This window comes from Ostrinia nubilalis, chromosome 12 (assembly GCF_963855985.1).
Source record: "Ostrinia nubilalis chromosome 12, ilOstNubi1.1, whole genome shotgun sequence".
Taxonomy (NCBI): domain Eukaryota; kingdom Metazoa; phylum Arthropoda; class Insecta; order Lepidoptera; family Crambidae; genus Ostrinia; species Ostrinia nubilalis.
In genome coordinates this window covers 12232220-12252194 of record NC_087099.1, presented here as the reverse complement: position 1 = coordinate 12252194, position 19975 = coordinate 12232220, and the positions used below count along the sequence as shown (strand labels likewise).

The window sequence follows — 19975 nt, the reverse complement described above, 5'->3', positions numbered from 1 at the left end:
GCACATATGCTACACATTTTTGTTGGAAAATAGCCTTTATTGCAATGAGATAAGACGTCACTATGTTTAGCTTAGTATGCTGTCTTCCGTACAACGATATTGAATACATCGATTTGCGTGACGGTTGACGGTTCCCGTAATAAATGTAAATGTAGAGTCACAAGCACTTAATTTTAACAATTGCTTGTAGTAAGTAAAAACCTATTTAACTTATGCATGTCACATTAAAATGAGGTGTCTTTTAAGCAATTATCTGTCATTATTTCTCACTTATGGAATTGTTCGTAAACAGAATAGGTATTAATTAAAGTGCGGCCTTTTTAATACGGTGCTGCCTTAACAGCTTAACATGTCAATAAAGTGATTTATACTTAATTTATTTTCAGTTGATTTCGATACCTTATCAAGTAAGAGAAAACTAAAGTGATAATGTTGTTTTTTGATTGAAAATGTTTTCTGAAAGACAAATTTTCTTTTCCTATAATGATTTAAGTCTACCATGTCCTACATCCTGCCTGCCATCTATCTACATACATAACTGCCGGTAATGATGTTCCACTTTTCTGCTCAGAGTGATTGACTGGATTGTTTGAAACGTGAACCAACGTTTAAATCCGTATTACTCTGTTGAAACTGCAGTTAGCTCATTTAAAATGTTTTAAAAACAATAGTGAATGGTTTCGGAGTAAGCGCGTTAGATTAATTTCCATTCTTTCATTGTTGTTTAATACATTATCTACGTGCAATTATTTTATAAGGTAAGTACGAAATGTTCATGTGATTTGTCTGAAGCTTTGCGTAGAGTTCACGTAGAGCTTTGCACCAAGTTTGCACATAGGAAATGCTTAGATAACATTGTTAAGCAATTTATTAGAAAATATGGTTAAAAACTGGTATCACCGTAAATGATGTCCAAACTTGACGAAATTCTGTAATTTCTGTCAACAAAACTATGTTTGTCAAACCGTATTTGCCTTTAACACACTTTTCAAGTCAAACATGAGCGATGTGCAAAGATTCAAGGACTGTACAAAATGCTGGAAATTCGGTCAAACAATGCCAGATCTGTGCTAACAAAACAAGGCGAGTCATGACGGTTAAGTAACGAAATAGCTTAGAAATGTCAAAGCACACCGCGGAGTGCGACCTCGCTCCCACTCTCAGAGCAACGGTACTCCGGACGGCCGGCGTTTGCGCACCGAGCGTGAGGTCTCTGCCCTCCTCCCGGTCATAGATAAGAATAAGTACTACGTATAGATAGCCGTCTCAAGGTTTTGATAGAAAGAGGCGCCATCTAGTTCTCAAGCTCCGTACTCGCTTCTGCTTGTAACACGGTGCTTTCGTCGTTCATGGTTCGTATCCAGGTATTATTCCAAATATTATTTTGAGGCGCAGTTTTATTTTGGTAGAATTTTTTCCAAAACAATGCAACAGTGCATTAATTTGGAAAAAAAAATCTACCAAAATAAAACTGCACATAACCAATTGCTAAACAAGGTAAAAGAAATAAAAAACAAATATGTAAATCATTTAAAACTTTTATTTTTACTTTTATGTGATACAAAATATCTGTGCGCTAACATTTTCATAGGACAATTTTCATCAAAAACTATATTTTTACCATTTAATATATTATTTATTTCTTTACACCAGTCATTTATCATCAAGGAAATTCCTTTACATATTATAAGTTCTTTAACTTTTTCTTTATGACTTTCGCATGTCACAAAATTTAATGTTACAAGAGAAGTGGTTACCAATTTTATATATTCGGATATTTGATCCGATTCACACTGTGTTGATAAAATTAACAATGTGATTTCTTCTATATGCAATAGGCATTCCAGCAAATGTTTATTGGGATAGTGAAGATTGCATTTTTCTGAATATTTTTTCATAGTTATAAATTTTGAATAGATTTCTTCACCATCCCCTTCTAAATCACTTTTACACATTTCACAATAACCAATATTTTTATAAATTGTTTTAATAACCCAACCACTACAATAAGCAGCTGCTGCGCATTTTTCGATGTTTAACGGATTTTGGCTTTTTATTAAATTATCAATGTTGGTTAGATCCATGTTTATGTGATCAAAATTTATTATTATATTTTTAGGTAAGGGCCTAACAATGTTTTCATAAAAAAGGTATTTGAGATTTTGTAAACAATAGCCATCATCACTTTCGCAATTAGCCCCAATTGATTTAGGCGACACCATATTATTTATTAAAAGCGCTTTATAAGAAGCCTCAAATGCCGGCACTGTAGGCATTATATTTCGATGCCCATGAGCCCTTATTGCACCAAAAAAATTTTCTAAAGGGTCTTGATTGAAATTGCGCAGCAGTAAAGATTTGAGCCCAATGGAATGTAATTTTTTTGTTATTTGCTGGAATGCTTCTATAGTTTTAATCCAACTTCTTAAAGATGGAACCACCCCTGAGCGTGCTCCACCAACAAATTGCATGGATTTTAATATTGGTAGACTTTTATACCACAACTTATGATGTGGTGACTTTGGCGAGACCGCAGATCGGTAAACTTTACCCTTTTCAATTCTGTTGTAACTACCGTTTACGGAATCGAACAAATTGTCGAAAAATAATAAAATTTCTGCAGTATCTTGAGCTTCTTTTGGGATTCTGCCAGTTCCTATAAACAAACACATTATATAGTTACATACAAGTATAAAATATATTTACATACTTGTTTTAAATAAAATTATTATAAGGTAGTCCAGATAGTGTCGTGCACCAAATTAATTTTAATTTATTAATTCGTTAATCAAATTAATTGTAGTCAAGTCCAATGTATTCAATGCATTTTTGTAAAATTAAATCCTTATGTTAAAGTCAGTTAAAAACGAATCTAGACATTATGAAATCATGGAATATTTCCAAGCAGATGACATGAAACTCTTGCAGTAGAAACTAAGTTATAAATTATAATATTCGTGACTATGATGACTGGCATAAAAGGCAAGTACAAATAAATGTTTACCTGCTGTAAATCCCATGGCAACGCTGACAGTTTTACTAAAAAGTTCCGTGCAGTATTTAACCTTCATTTTAGGTATTAAATTAGGAATTACATGGCGCGCGGTAAGTTTAGGAATTAAGCGCATGCCTTTATAGCTTGGGCCCTTTTTGTATAGAGCTTCTAAATGGGCCCATTTTGCCGTGCGCTTTTTCCCATTCAGAGTAAATTCCAAATTTTTTGTAATCAGATTTATTCTTATTCCTTTTAAAAGATGAGGGGGGTCGTATAGTGGGTAAATTTTGTGTTCGTTGATTTCAAAAAACCCCCCTTTAAATTCTTGATTCTGCCTTATATAATGACCTTTGGTGTCATTTATTAGTGAATTTATGGCAGCCATATTAGTGGATCCCTGGTCGCACGTTGTCGAAATGACTTTGAGTCCGGTTGCTAAAACGTTTTCAATTACTGTTTTTAATTGCCTTTTGAGCTTCTCCGTTTTTGTGGATCCAGTACAAAAGCTATAAGCGACAGGCTGCTTAAATTTTTTGAATACTCCTCTGACCATAAATACCAACACGTGATCAGCAAATTTTCTTTCGCGTTCGAATCCGTCGTCCTCAAAACCTTTTATTTTATCGGTATGTTTATCAAATGCAACATGGGCAGCAATGGCCATTTCGTCAAATATTATAGAGCAATATCTATGCTTACTAGGCATTTTTTCTACCCTTTTCTTTAAATTATTAAAGATAATATCATTTATCCCAGGCATTAAATATGTTTTCGTCATTAATTTGTTCAAGGTAGTTTTTTTCGGCAGAACACATATTTGGCTCAGCAAGCGATATGCCTTTGGACTAGGTTTATATAATGATAATGCCAATATCTTTTCATCTAATGTGAAACGATGTCCTTTGGGGTGTTTTGTAGATTGTCTTATTTGCATATCAAAAAATGTTTTTGCTGCTGGTGACAAGTCTTTTGTAACATATTGATAAGCTTTGGAACGGGTCAATTTCTTGGCTATTTGTAACTTTTGTATTAATCCCGCTTTTGCTTTTTTGCATCGTCTGAGTTCCGCTTGTGTTTTGGCGACTGCTTTATATAGATCTTGTTCAAATTGGTTCTTGAACATATGGCCTAAAATTAAGAAATGGTAAGAGTTAGTTTAATATAACCACATTATTATGTATAAAAAAAAAAAAATATTTTCCTTACTTCTAATAACACCACTGTGAGTCCTTGTGCTTGGCTGCTTGCTTGCTGCTTGCTGGTCATCCATTGTCATGGGCGGAGGCCTTTTAGAAGTTGGTTGTGGTGCACCTGAAAAGAAACACATTTTATAATTTACTTCATTCTGGTTCAAATGAGCATGGTATCTTGAAAGATAATAAGAACCTCTTCTTCTCTAATTAATTCTGGTGCTCAAATTCACAAAATTTCATACAAATAATCCGGCCAGATATTTGATTATGAGATTAGAGTTATGCAATAAAGATTTTGAATTTGAGTTTAACTAAGATTAAAACAAAGAGGCAAGATACGGCTTATGCGTCTCGTAAATGTCGAGTTCGAATGGCGTCCCAGGATGGCATTTTTGACAGGTAACAATCGGCCTTACCTACACATTACACGCACGGAGAGCCTTTTTGTAATGTTTTTACCCGACTGCGCCAGAAGTATGGTTATGTTTTTTTTAAATAAGCTCATACATGTGTCGTCTAAAATCATCCATAAGAGTTTATCCCGGCTCAGCGGCTGGGCATCAGTTTTCATTTATAAAATAAAACAAAACTTACTTCTAGTAACACCAGTGTAAATCATAGTGCTTGTGCTTGGCTGCTGGTCATCCATTGTCATGGGCTGAGGCCTTTTAGAAGTTGGTTGTGGTGCACCTGAAAAGAAATACATTTTATAATTTACTTCCTTCTGGTTCAAATGAGCATGGTATTTTGAAAGATTATAATAACCTCTTAAGACCTGATTCTGGTGCTCAAATTCACAAAATTTCATACAAATAAACCGGCCAGATATTGAGATTATGGGATTAGAATTACGCAATAAATATTTTTAATTTGAATTTGAGTTTTACCCAAGATTAAAACAAAGAGGTAAGATACGGCTTATGCTTCTTGTAAATGTGAAACTCGAATGGCGTCCCAGGATGCCATTTTTGACAGGTAACAATCGGTGTTTTAGATGACCTAAACTGAACTGGCCCACCAAACTCATTGACAGGGGGACGCCACCATCGTTCAACTTTATAGTTTCCTGCTGCTTTTACACTGCGCGGAAATTAGAAAAGTCAAGTTAATGTGAACACACACCAAACAGCGGGGTGGGGATGAAAATCATTTATTTTTCATCCCCACCTCACTGTTCGGTGTGTGTTCACATTGACTTGACTAATTTCCGCGTAGTGTAAAAGCATCATCCAGCATGGAAAAAGTCGGAACCAGCTATCCGGTATTGACGGTGGCGCCCCGCTGTCAATGTCACGGATAGGACAGTTAAGTATATTGGGTCTATACCTACGCATTACACGCACGGAGAGCCTTTTTGTAATGTTTTTACCCGACTACGCCAGAAGGAGGGTTATGTTTTTTTTTAAATAATAATAACTCATACATGTGTCGTCTAAAATGAGTTTATCACGACGCGCATCCTAGCCCGGCTGGGCATCAGTTTTCATTTATAAAATAAAACAAAACTTACTTCTAGTAACACCAGTGTAAGTCATAGTGCTCGTGCTTGGCTGCTGGTCATCCATTGTCATGGGCTGAGGCCTTTTAGAAGTTGGTTGTGGTGCACCTGAAAAGAAATAAATTTTATAATTTACTTCATTCTGGTTCAAATGAGCATGGTATTTTGAAAGATTATAATAACCTCTTAAGACCTGATTTTGTTGCTCAAATTCACAAAATTTCATACAAATAATCCGGCCAGATATTTGATTATGGCATTAGTTTTACATAAGATTAAAACAAGGGAAGATACACTTAAACGTCTCGTCACGCTCGAATGGCGTCCCAGGATAGCATTTTTGACAGGTAACAATCAATCTTACCCACACATTACACGCCTTTTTGTATTGTTTAAATATGAACAATTTAAGAACTAAAAAGAAAGACCACGGCATCACTTTTCATTTTAATACAATGAAAAAAAAACATGATGTCAGTGCCTTGTTTTCACGTCCACTGCTGGACAAAGCCCTCCTCCAAGGTCCAGCATAATTTTTTATATTATGCAATATAAAATTTCAGTGTCCTAGTTACAATAGGCTCAATCAATGCTGGGTTATTATTTATTCCGATTTTTGCCACTTGACATTTTGTCCATTGTTTCATTTTTGTTATAATCTTACCCCCTTACTAATAAAAAGTTACACAGTTGTTGAACACTGTTTTAAAATGATATTTCCATACTAAACGTCACTTTAAAAAACTGTTCAACGAGCGTGTAAGTTTTATTAGTAAGGGGGTTAATAATTAAAAGTTCTGTAAACTCTTATAACTGTTTATGAACTCATACTGATTTGTAAATAAACTATAGGTACAATACCATTTTAATGTTTTGCTGTTTTATAAAAGAGAACACTAATAATATTTACTTACTAGTATTAGGACCACAATAGATCTCTTTATATGTGGGTGGCTGCTGCTCACACACGTCCATAGGCTCTGCTGTGTAACTGGATGGGACATCTAAAAAATAAAGACAAATTTAATATTTCATCCGTCATAAGAATAAAAAATTGCTCGACTTGGAGATATGTAGAACAACATACATGGTGACATTGCAAGATGTTGCCTTAGTATATTAGGAATGTCAGGACTTAATTTATGCGAAAGAAGAAAACCACGCTCCAGTCTACAGTGGTTGCGGGTTCCAATCCTGCAAGGCCATAATTTTGGTACAAATGTCAATCCATAATTATTATGGCTTTTATACATTATAAACATAGTAGGAACTTATTTATGTTAGTAGTTAGTGTCACAAAATTTATTTACCCTATTTTTATAGGGAACTTAGGTAAATGTGTTAGGTACAACTAGTTTATTACAAAATTAACAACTAAGATTTTGGAAGAATGGTGTATAATGTAGGTAATGATAACCTGTGTCTTAGTTTAATTACAAGTAATTAATTAAAAATAATAATTACGGATGTATTTTTACACAAATTTACATGCCAGCTGCGCTGGTGAGATAAATTGCACATCTCTTTAACATAAGACCACTTTTAAATTTAGTACCACACTATCTCGGTGAATAAAATTTTAGAATGTGTGAAAAAAATATTACATAGGTAATAATTATTATTGTCCTATATGTATATGTATAACTAACTAAAATACCTGGAAGATGCAGTGTTGGAATTGCCAGTTTGCTCAATCTGTTTTTCGGGTAATGATATATTTTATTAAAATGAAGATGGCAAATTCTTCTGTTGGCAAATATATGTTTGTCATCCTCTCCATCAATACCAGCATTTTTCACCCATGTGCGAAACTTTTCCAACTCTTTCAATGGATTCGGAAAGCTATGAAGAATGGCACCTGCAAAATGAGATTTAAGTTAATGTCAAATTGTAATCTTTCTCAGTTATAGTTTGTTGTAACACCTGAAGCTTGGCGCAAATGGGCTATTGACCAAAGCCACCGGTGGCCATCAACATATTAAAATACAAGTTATTTTTAAATTGAATTTTCTTTTATTATGTCTCCGTAACAATTTGTGCACTCCATTAGTTTAGAGTATTATATTATTGAGTGGCATTGTAAACTAATAGTGGGTTAGGTAAGATTACAAATTGTAGTCTAACTGCGCCAGATTATAATCTGGCATGAGTTCACAATTTATTTTTTGATGGCATAAACATAAGGTGTTTTTTTTAATTTTATCATCACGGATTGCAATAAATTTATACTCTCACAAGTTTGAAGGTTGTTTGTTGTTAAGACTTTAGTTGTACTTTATTTAGATACCTATTCATTCTACATCATCAGATTAAGATGAGATTGAATAGTAGGTAGGTACAAGTTTTATTAAAGTAATAAATTTTTATGGCACTTGGCAGCTAAGTAAAGCATAAGGTTGGTTATTTGTAGGTAACCATTTATTACTGTTACAAGTATTTATTTACTAACCATTTTGAAGTGATGATTTGCATGAAGAAACACAGCAGATCTTCTGAGGCATGGTTGTGGTCACACAAGCACATAAACAAAAGTAAAAGTTCACTTTCTCAGAGTCACTATCTCAACACGACACGTAGGTATAACAGAGTCACTATCTCAGTCACTTTCTCAACACACACAAGACCTGAAGTTAGAACGGAGGAGCATTAGCTCGACTCAACGTTTTACTATCAAGGATCGCGAATGCAAAGAGAAAGAAATCCAATAAGAAAACGGAGCGCGCAACAGCAACGATCAAGTTTTCAAATTAGAATGTCAGATTTGACGTTCAAGTGGTTAACCGACATATTATGGAAGCGTTCACACGATTCAAGACTTTTTAAAACCAATTTTAATTTTTCTTGATTATAAAGTTTTAAGAGACTATAAAATATTTTATAGAGTTCTATTTCAATTAAATAACTTTTAATAATAAAACATTGTATAACAAATTAATATTTTTATAAACGTAAACGCATTTTAAGGTCAAAAAAGTACGGGGTCAGGCGGATAGATGGCGCTTGCGAGCCTCGATTTGATACGTACTAAGAAAGACGAACTAGCATGCTCCCGGTTGGTTTGACGCGTCGTTGCATGCGCGCGCGTTCTAACAACATTCTTAACTCAAATTCGAAAATCGAACGCCGAACTTATCTGTGAAAAACAGTGCAGTGAAAATCCTAAAGTTAAATTGTGATTTGTGAAATGCTCCCAATTATGGAAATTCCATGTTTGAATATCAACAAGGTGATTTTTTAACGTGCCCGAGCGCTAAAGTGGAAGTTTGTATGAATTATTGAAGAAGAAACACTTCGCTGACTTGAGGAAACGGCATCAAAGGTAAGTTCGAAACCGACGTTTTGAATTTTAAACAGGCACTTTTCAATATGAATAAACGTCTTCAGGTTTTCGCTGAAACGTGTTTCCTTTGGAATACATTACTTTAAATTCTGCAACTTATTGTTGGAGGTAGAGATGCTGCGGTGGTAACGTCGTTTTATGAATGTTACTCGTCATGCATAACTTCTGTTAATGTGCTGAGATAAATTTTATTTCAAGCGAAAATGTTACGTTTATGAATTACAGAAATGTGTTGTTATGGGTACAAAAGATACGTAATTTAGATGTTACATACTCGTAGAGTTGAAAAGACTCGAAAGCACACACACGCTGCATGCATTAGACATAAACGCTCAGCAAAGCTCGTTACTGAGGACTCGGGCGCATATTCTGGAATCTTACTTCAATATCATTTGGTTTTTATATCTCGTTCTCAAGCAGGTTATCAACAATCTTTCTCATACTCTATTTTTGTTATTATTGGTCTTCAAAGCTAGAGTCAATTACTTGAATAGGAATGTTTTGCGTAAAGTTGCTTTGTCCTAATCGACTCTAATACTCTGCTCCAGTAGCATGGGAAAGAAATACTTTCCTATCTTATAAAACCGACTCCAAAAAACCTACACTAAAACGTAGAAAAATAATTACTAGTTACCTACTTATTTATTAGGACGAATTATTAATATTTATGTAGGTATACCATTATTGATACTTCTGGAGTCGGTGCCAAGATTATGAAACATGTAAAGTTTGCCTGCACCGACTCCAAAAGTATCAATCATGGTATACCTACATAAATATTAATAATTCGTCCTAATAAATAAGTAGGTAACTAGTAATTATTTTTCTACGTTTTAGTGTAGGTTTTTTGGAGTCGGTTTTATTTTTTTTTATAAAATTTTACTTATTTCTTGCTTTTTAGTTAACTAATTATTACCTTGATGTTACCACTGAAGGTAGGCAGTACACTGAGACCAAAAAAAATTGGTTCATACCTAATCGGCGGAGATATTGCGTATAAAAAAGTTCATCCCCAATTTTCCACCCTTGGGGGTGAAATATTTTCTTCAAATTCGCATGAAACCACCCTTTTGATAATACCTATTCAACAAAAAAATAATCGTTCAAATTGGTTTATAATCGGCGGAGATATTGCGTATAAAAAAGTTCATCCCCAATTTTCCACCCTTGGGGGTTGTTTTTTTTATTATTAAATTTAAATGGGACCACCCTTGAGGTATTACCTATACGCCGAAAAAAGATTTGTTCAAATCGGTTCATAATTGGCGGAGTTATCGCGTAACAAACATAGAAAAAAAAAAAAAAAAAAAAAAACATACGGGTCGAATTGAGAACCTCCTCCTTTTTTTGAAGTCGGTTGAAAAGGCTTAAAGATAAAATACGAACTCTTGACTCTATATTTTTTATGAAATGTCAAGCCTTTTACATCCTATTTTTAGGCATAGGATTACAAATTGCAATTTTACCTCAATTTTCGCTTCACGTTTTTTTTATTGATTAAGTGCAACTTTCGTAGTTGATTGGAATTTTTGCAAATTTATGTCAATTTTCGTGTCCATCACGAAGTAATTTCCCTGAGGCGTTATGAAACTGCTCTAATCTATTTGCAACTTGCATCATTCGGTTGCGGTCGTGACCGCACTACCTTTAATGTAACTTGCATTAGGTATCGTTTATTAATTTTCTTTGTAATACAGACAAAGCCCAGTTTAAGATGAATGAAAGACGTTAGAGGCCTATGTGGTTGCTAATGACGCTGTCAGTTGGATTATGGTAAAATTAATCATACTCGCTATAGCCTATAATATATTTTTTTGTTGTATTCAAGTTTTATACATATTTAATCTATAAATACTATCAATTACTCAATACCTATAAATATTTTTTCATTCAACCAGTTTGTGCATGAATATTCAAGGAAGTGCCAATTTTAATTGCGATTACACGAACTCGCAATTTACTGAAGATGTTAAAGTCAGAACTGGTTTAACAACGATTTACCTTGCCGATAAACCGTCCGCATAACAATCGTAACGCGAAGTTGCGACAATAAGCGACAAATCTTGACAAACAACGACAAAAGCCGAGCGCCTATTCAGACTGTCAACTGTTTATCACGCTAACGCCTCCGAAGATTTGGCCAACAATAATATCTACCCCATCGATCTACCGATCCCGTGACGACTGCCGTAGTTTATTATACTTGAACAGTCCAAAAGTTTGCCAAATCTCTGCGTCAATCTGCAAGGTAGAGTTGCAAAGATTTTTGTGTTCTACTAGACAGGCTGTGCTAGAAATAATGCTCGCTAAGTTTGGGACACTTATCTACAACTTATTTAGTGCATCAGATGTGTTGCGAGGCTTGAATAGTTGTAGTCGGCACATATCTAAACTTATATCGTTGAACGAGTCCAATAAAACGTTGTCACTTGTGTGTGATGCACGTATTTTGTTTAATGTGATTTGAGATTTCGTGAGAAAACTTTTATTCTAAACATCTTGTCTAGTAGTTACTTAGAAGTCTCTGCAGAACTGAGATAATATCACGTCTTCACATTTCACATGAAAGCAAGTAAGAGTGTTATGTGATAAGTTTTCATAGTCCTCAGTATAGAGAGTTTGAAATATGACGCGTTGTGTGGAGAAAATATGTTGGAATACCTGTAACGTTAGACGTTTGCTTTTTCCGCTCGCTTTCTTCAACCTGTTGATTTGCGTAGTGATTAAGCCAAGACATACTAGGTGTGACCGTAACGTTGCGGTAGTTTTAATGGGTGATTAAGGAGACCAATGACTCCGGTGTGCCGGAAAAGAATGGCTCTACATCAAAATTAAATTTAATATTGCATATTAAAAGTATGTCTCTACATTAAGATTAATTGCTGCTACTTTATTGAAACAAAACCGTGTAAACGCAGAATAACTGCACTTTACTTGTTTTATTATTAAACCTTTACTTGGGTTATGAGTCACAGTTACACGGGTTGATAGAATAATGTATAATTAAGCTCACGAAATTGAAATATGTATAATTAATCAAGTTGAGATTTTTGTACATAATTACTTGTAGCATGCAAAAAATTAACAATGTGAAGAATCACATTATTTGCTGTCCGCAAAAAAGTAGTCCGATTGCAGGTATCTGTCTTGTTGGTGACCAATTTCCATGCGAAAAATTCTCTAAGTATAGTTGATGTGTGTTAAAGAATGGATACTTGTGATGATAAATAAATTCTTGCCTCCATTGTTTATTATTGGAGTCCATTTTATTATGGCACACCAAATAACCTCCAATGAAGTCGAAATTACACAGATGTGTTACTAGGCCGTAATTTCATCTTTAAACTCGTTTCTACCGCTATAGATGATTGCAGCCATGATAATTACACCGTGCGTTTGTTGGGCGCATTCTTCAGACCGGCCAATGGGAAATGGAACGATTTGAAAATGGTTTGAATACATTCTTCATTCATTGCTGCCGGACACCAAATTGTAGAGGTTAGAACACAAGGCCGGTGTTTCGTTAAGGTTTTGCTTGTATTTTCATTTCATATTTCATTAATTTCTCAAGTAGATACAAATAAATAAATAAAATCATTTATTTATGATATATTTATCATATATAAATGGTTATAGAGAGAGAAGTTTCCAACATATTTTATCGTACATACGATGTGCAAAAATTACAAAAATACGGTTATGTTTTTAATATTAAAACAATGAAATAGTTCAAGATTATGATAATTCTACTTCAAAATGAGTTTTTTTTGATTGAATATCAATTAAAATTTTCGTATGTGGAGTTTTAAGCTGAGTCAAACTTTAATCACTCTAATGATTAATTTATCTTTGATCATAATAGATCTTCTGTAACAAATCTTGTTCCGGCTCTCGCTATGTAGGTACAGTACGATGCGTGCACGCACGGAAGAATGTAAAACTCGAGCAAATCTCACTTAGATGCCACAGCACATGCCTTAAATGTTTGTATGTGATGATTACATGATTACACAATGTTATGTGGTAACCCATAAAATTATCATAAAAAGTAAAACACTTTAATTATTCTGTGGTAAAACTTTTACCTAATACGTTATTTATGTGAGGGGTGAACGAACTTGTTGTCCACCTGGTGGTGGTCATTAAAACTGTAGCAACACCAGAAGAATTTTGATTCAGTTGATATTTTTACCTATTCGGTAACATCAATGCAATGGTAATAGTTTCAGTCCCTCCCTAATAAAGTCCCTATTCAATAGTAATTGCTTGGATTGTAATTAGAACATCATTAGAGCATCCTTGTTCGTGGAACATACAAATAACAAGATTTTGTACTTTAATCTTGACTTTTATTTATAAAAACACAATATTTACAAAAACCAGTACGAGTTGGTGAGAGTGTGATGGGGAAGAGAGCGATATAAAATTTAGTGTTGCCAACATTAACCATAAAAATAAGGCATAGACACATTAGACACATTCAGTTTGAAATTAAGCCGTGTTTACATCTACGGATGTGGACATTCTCCCGGGCAAAAGGTTACAAAAATAGCTATGCAGTTACATTAATAGTTATGCAGTTACGTTAATAGTTATGCAGTTACAGTAATAGTCATGAAGTTACATCAGTAATGACTTGCATGATACAATTGAAGTTATATCTTAATTAAATCTTTATTCTTAAGTTTAAGTAACACCCTATACATATTACTACTTAGTTATCACAGTTTACAGACTCAAAATTGCCATAAATATTTAATAAAATTCGCATGTCATAACTACAAGTTAACATTTGCTTAAAAACCTATGGTTAAAAATTATTTAACAGTTTTAAAATGGCTTGTTACTTAATAATCTATGGGAAGGATACACATTTTATTAATAGACCATTCGGCACCATTTATGTTCGTGGAACATACAAATAACAAGATTTTGTACTTTAATCTTGACTTTTATTTATAAAAACACAATATTTACAAAAACCAGTACGAGTTGGTGAGAGTGTGATGGGGAAGAGAGCGATATAAAATTTAGTGTTGCCAACATTAACCATAAAAATAAGGCATAGACACATTAGACACATTCAGTTTGAAATTAAGCCGTGTTTACATCTACGGATGTGGACAATCCTAGTGAGAGATACGGTTCTTAACACCACGATGATTACCCGATTGAGTTACGCTTTTTAATCGTCAAAAGACGGATGCTGGCCAGCTTGGCCCACTTCACACAAAAAAAAGTATTTTACTCTGTTAAATTTGAAGTTTTGAAGTCAATTGAAATAATTGGCGCAATTTATTGACTTGTGAAGAACTAGAGCGCAAGCTAGTGATATCTTCATAGTTTTTTCTACTTTTTAGATTACTTTTTTTACACTTAAAAGGTTTTAGATTAAATTAAAACACGGATGATTTTATTGCCCTTTATCTAAAAAGTTGATTATTTTTGAACCGCGAGTGCGAGAGCTAACTGAGGTAAGTTTGTTGATAGATGTGTAATTAATTAGAATTTTTATTGCTTTACGAGAATGAAGTATGGATTATGTAAATTGCAATAAAACTGTGTTCTTTTGTATGGAGAGTGTGAAGTCATACAGTGAGTCAGAATGTGTGGGACGTTAATATTCTGGTAGTATTTTAACGATACCGGTTTTTGACTTACCTGTATTACAAAAATGTCTTTAAATATCACGATAAGAGTAGGCGCACACCGTTGATTTTTCGTCGGCCAATAGTTTAGTCGGGCAGTTGATCAGTATGGTCATATATGGGAGTGCGCACACTACGCCGATTCGATTTCTTCATACAATTTAAAATCGGGCACAACTGTCGGCCAACTAAAAATCAACGGTGTGCGCCTACTCTTAGTATTTAACTAAGATCCGCGTACCGTGAAGTACCGATAAGTATTGCACACTTTTGAGACATTGAACTTTATTGCAAAGGAATTTGGTTGGAAGAACGTAACTCTACATTATTGAATGTTTTGTCACTGAGTCAAACTGTTCATTTTGTTTTAATGAGGGTTACGATAAATCGTTTCAGCGCTCATCAGTTGACGCCACTGTCTTAAGTCAGGTCTTAGGTCACAAATTAGGCGGTTATCACACTGCGCCGCGCTCCGCCGCGGAGCGCGTGATTTCATATAAAAAATCCCGCGCGCAGACGCGTTGTCAGTGTGAAGTGCCGCGCGTGTTTTCTATACAAACTGAGGTATTTACATACAATGATTAAATCTGTCGTCCCGCGTACCGCGGCGGAGCGCGGCGCAGTGTGATAACCGCCTTACGTAGGTAAAAGTTACTACAGCCAGCTTAAGTAGATACGTGTTTAAAACAGTGGTTTACAAGAAAGTTAAGAAAAGAACATGTAATAAATACAATCTTAAACGAAATTTGAGAGTCCTTTAAAAGTAACTATGTATTTATGTTCACTAAGATATTTTGACATAATATCAACATTAGTTTCACAGTTAAGAAAAGCTCTACATTTTAAAATGGAACTACTCGTAGAAGAAATAGTATAGTATTCTATGTAAATGAAGTTACAATGGCGGGTCTGTGATTTTAACCAAACCTCATAGAGTATAATCAAAAGATGCAGTCAAAAAGTACAGGTGGTGTAACGTGTGAAAGTGATGTTAATTTGCTATGCGAAGAAAGTGAAAATGTTAGATCACTGCGTTTCCAGTAGTAATTGTTGTACTCGGACTTTTTGCTTAAATAAAAGATAATTACCAGTCCCAAATATGTAAGTAACTTAGTTAACGTAGTCGAAGAACGATAATAATTGAGGAAGCTTTTATTCATCAATCATTTGTATTTTAAAGTAATTTAGTTGTTATACAGGAAGAAATAAAATAAATCAATGTAAGTATAATAAATACCTAAACTTAAGTAGTCAATTCTGTAATTGCTCGCAATTTATTTTTATGTACCTACATTATTCATATGACATTTTTTTAATTTAGACTGTTATTTGAAAGTTTTTACTACACTAGTGGTTCTCTCGATTTGGGGACTGCAGATCGGGGTTCGATTCCTAGATTGAAATGAATTTTTTCACCTACACATACCTACATCTTTCCTCTCTCTAGGGTTGTAATTGAAATAGTTGTTAAATACAATATCTACTTACAGCCCACGCGAAAATTACACGTACCACCTACATCTACTAAAGAATAGTCCAACAGTGGACAACACGAGTATTTTACTTACTTCATTTGTAAAAATTGGACGTAAGTTACCTTTCGTAAACAAGTAATTTCCATCTAATCCCCAAGAACATAAGATCTTGGCAACCGTCCGAGGTGGAGTTCTGTTCGTACCTTGTCCGAAGCTTTGTTCACCCTTTGTTGTCCTATAAACCAGTTAATTTGCTCGGACTTCGTAACTTTACTTACAAACCCGAGGTACAGTCCGCACCAGAAGACACTGGCAATCTTGGTCGAGTTAAATTCACAATGAATAAGATTTGACCAACTAAAATACGTATAAATTGTTAGATAGTAAAAAATATATAGAAAATAGTGTAGATAGGTTAGTCATGTTATTGAAAACGATCTGGAATCGGTTAAATCCATGATGAATTTATCGATATGAAAGCACACATTGTCAGCGACTGCTGCTTAACTTAAAACGTTTTAGCTATATTTATTTAGTTACTCATACCTTTTTAGAGCTTACAAAAGTAGAATGGTTTAAGTGGTCCTATAAATTGCTTTTGTTTCTTTCACGTGAAGAAACCCAATTATCTTTGATTATAAACTGTAACTTTTAAAGTTCCAAAACAGTTGTTAATAATATAAGCTTTATTTCAGTAGATTTTTATATTTTAGTTATATCCTTTTGGTGCGGACTGTACTGGCGAGATTAGCAAGTTCGGGACACAAATCTGGTTAGTTTTAAATTTGCTATGTACTTAGTCCGAGTTTGATTGGATTTCATCAAGTTGTGCTGTTAACTGTGCCTACTGAACTGACGCGTAAGCCTGACTAATTTTCAACTTTATTGAATTTCGTTTTGATTAATATTTGCTGAGATTTTAATATGAAATTATTTAGATAGCAATAATCGTATTATTTCATTTTGCAATTATTTTCGTTTGTACAAATTAAATAACGAAATTATTTTAATGAATATTATAACAGAATCTTTTAGCTAGCTAAGTACCTACTGTGTTTTTAAACTATCGAATTTTAGATGGAAGTACAGCTTGATCATATTGTTGGTTTTTTGGTGTTTTGATATTTTTTAAATTACCTGAATGAAGTAAACATTTTTCAAGTAAATTCAGTGTAAAATTGAAACGGTTACAACGGAAGTAAGTACTAATATGGCATATCCACCAGTTGCGAAATTGAACTTGCGGGGCAGAACAAATTGTCAATGATCTGCACTTACCACAATGGCACGCTTAGATCTCTCTTTCACTTTTGTTTAGCTTTTTGTTTGCTTTACGTAATTTTGTGAATTAGTGATGTGCAACGTAGGCTCGTGAGACAGAATCGAATCTGTAATGTGATAATGAGACGAAATTACGATTGTTTTTGTGATGAAATTGTTTGTCGTCGTTGAACAATAATGTAACAACATTATTAAAGATTGTAGCATAACGACGATACCATATCGAATCTCCACTAATCGAGTCAAGACTTAGATTCGTTCATCATTATTATTATAATCTCAACCTCTCAGCCATAGGACGTCCACTGCTGAACATAGGCCTCCCCTAATTAATGTTTTCCATGTTGCCTTGGTAGCGGCCTGCATCCAGCGCTTTCCTGCTACCTCTATGATGTCGTCGGTCCACCTTCGTTTGATTCATTATATCATCCTATTGTAGTTACCTATATTATGATGATAAATCAGGAAATAAACTTTAAATCCTTCAAATTAAGCCTGTCCGGAACTACTATATTTCCGAATAGTGATTTATCTTTTAAGTAAATCATAAATTAGCTTTTATAATTTACCTTTTAACTTTTTTCGTAATTGCTTGTCGTCTTCCAAGTCATGTTAAATCATCGGCTGGCTTCTTTGATTCGCTCGATTATGTATAATCCATACATGCAATTCTCACGTACTCGTAGTTATCGATATTACGCTGTTCATGCTCTAGCTTTTAGCACCGTGTCTAATTAGATCATAGTTATATTTTTTGATCACACCATGAATAAAATTGCATCTTTGTCAACGAATATGGCCGTATCTTTTGTAATTTACTATGTTTTTATGTAACGTTGTAATAGTAAAGTTAAGTCATAATGGCTTTTACACGTAATAACTGATTATAATAATATTATGTATTTACGCATTTCTGAGATGATGATATAAACTTTCAATTGATGAGCTTTTATGCAAGCTGATGTAAATATAAGATTGAAAGTCGCTAAAATTATTTCGTTTCTCCTTATCCTTTCCATGGATAACTTATTAAATCAGGCTAAGTTAACCCGATATCCATAATGTATGAGTCTATAACAATATTGCGTGTTTCTGTGAGGTCTGCGACCGAAAAGTTCATAAATCTAAACTTTAGATATTGTGCCTACCTAATGTAAGGGTGTATGAAGTTATCGCTTCCAGCATATTTGAGGGGGTTAAATTGGCAGCATACAGCATACAGCAACTGTACATTTCCTACTTTTCCCATAATTATCAAAGTGGGTTAATCTATGTCACGATTTTCCAGATCCGATCTCGCCATGTTACACTTATAATGCTCTTGTTGTCGCAAACTTACTAAATGCGTTTATTTTGTTGCCGAACCACTGATTTCTTATCCGCGTCGAGTGAAAACAGCGATACTTTATTACTTATCACGATTTTCTCGTGGTTCCATATTGCACATAGTGCCTTTATTAAGCGACAGTATTTCTACAGATCTGTATTACTTTGCTTCTCACAATAACATAATCAAAACCATTGTCTACAATTTGGTCTTGAGAATATTATAAAGATATTTTTTGGCAAGTGTAGTTTCCCACGCTTGCTTACGTAGAGCTGCCTTAAGATATTTTAATAGTTTTGGGACCGAGAGAACCTGCGCCTGTTAGTTTTGTTTTATAGGTATCGCATACATTTATTATTTTATACTTACCTAATTAACGAGTAATAATACCAGCAAATAGGGTAGTGTCACTATCGATTTATTCGCATGCAAATGACCAGTGGGATGAAAGTTAAAATCGGGATAAAATACTAAGGAGTATCTGTCATACAGCCGTGACTTTCGGGTTTGTTAGCGTGTCGTTATGGTCACCTATTTTTAAAGAGTGATCTATAGTTTGGATAAAAACGGGCGTCATGACGATACACCGATTCATTGTTTCTTATAAGTATTCAACTCGCGGCCGCCCGCGACTTCTTACGCGTGGATTCCGTTTTACCCCCTTAGGTGTTGAATTTTGCAAAATCCCGTCATAGTGAGCACCTACGTTCTAAAAGGAATCCCTATGAAAAATTAGAGACTCCTAGTACTTGTAGTTTTAGAGATTTCGTGACGAGTGAGTGAGTCACTCAGTCAGTCAGTCAGTCAGTGGTCTTTCGCTTTTATAGATATACATTATACATAGATCGGTATTATGACAAGCTGTTGCCATTGCTTAACCCACGTCTAAGTAATCGAGCCTGTGTGAACTGTAGCGTATCGCACGCGTTGCAACACGCGCGATCGAGATGCTGAGGCCGTGACATCGTCCGCCAATATCATGCCAGCTTGCAACACTTGTACGTGTAAATTGATATGCTCTTTCTTAGGATTCAGCGTGCTAAAAGCTAAATATGCATGAAAAAATACGCATATCAGTTTTTCAAGATTACGCTTTTAACGTCAGGGCAGATTTTTTTTTTGTGAGAGCCTTCTCTACCCTATAGATTTATTAAATGCTATGCTTGTTAGGTAGGAGAGGGTTCTCTACAGTAGTCCAGCTGACGATGGTGATCGATC

General features: G+C 34.4%; 3 protein-coding genes across 5 annotated transcripts in view; 1 reads left to right on the top strand and 2 right to left on the bottom strand.

The window, feature by feature from the left end:
- LOC135076954 (vacuolar protein sorting-associated protein 16 homolog) overlaps positions 1-19975 on the bottom strand; it is a 319963-nt gene that overhangs the window by 24659 nt on the left and 275329 nt on the right. The window lies entirely within an intron of this gene.
- On the bottom strand, positions 1475-8479 carry LOC135076552 (uncharacterized). Of its 2 annotated transcripts, XM_063970997.1 has the most exons (8): positions 8136-8479; positions 7344-7544; positions 6601-6690; positions 5699-5794; positions 4783-4878; positions 4202-4306; positions 3005-4123; positions 1475-2656 (listed from the first exon to the last, which is right to left on the bottom strand). In XM_063970997.1, the coding sequence occupies exons 1-8, from the start codon at positions 8185-8187 to the stop codon at positions 1527-1529; spliced, it is 2889 nt and encodes a 962-aa protein (XP_063827067.1). In that variant the 5' UTR covers positions 8188-8479; the 3' UTR covers positions 1475-1526. The 2 variants fall into 2 exon arrangements, with proteins under 2 accessions (XP_063827067.1, XP_063827068.1); XM_063970998.1 differs by lacking the exon at positions 1475-2656 and having other exon boundaries at positions 2874-4123.
- Positions 8739-19975, top strand: part of LOC135076953 (chaoptin) — a 152933-nt gene continuing 141696 nt past the window's right edge. For both annotated transcript variants that reach the window (XM_063971477.1, XM_063971478.1), the window contains exon 1: positions 8739-9005. The gene's annotated coding sequence lies outside the window, so the exon portion shown is untranslated. The remainder of the gene's footprint in view (positions 9006-19975) is intronic.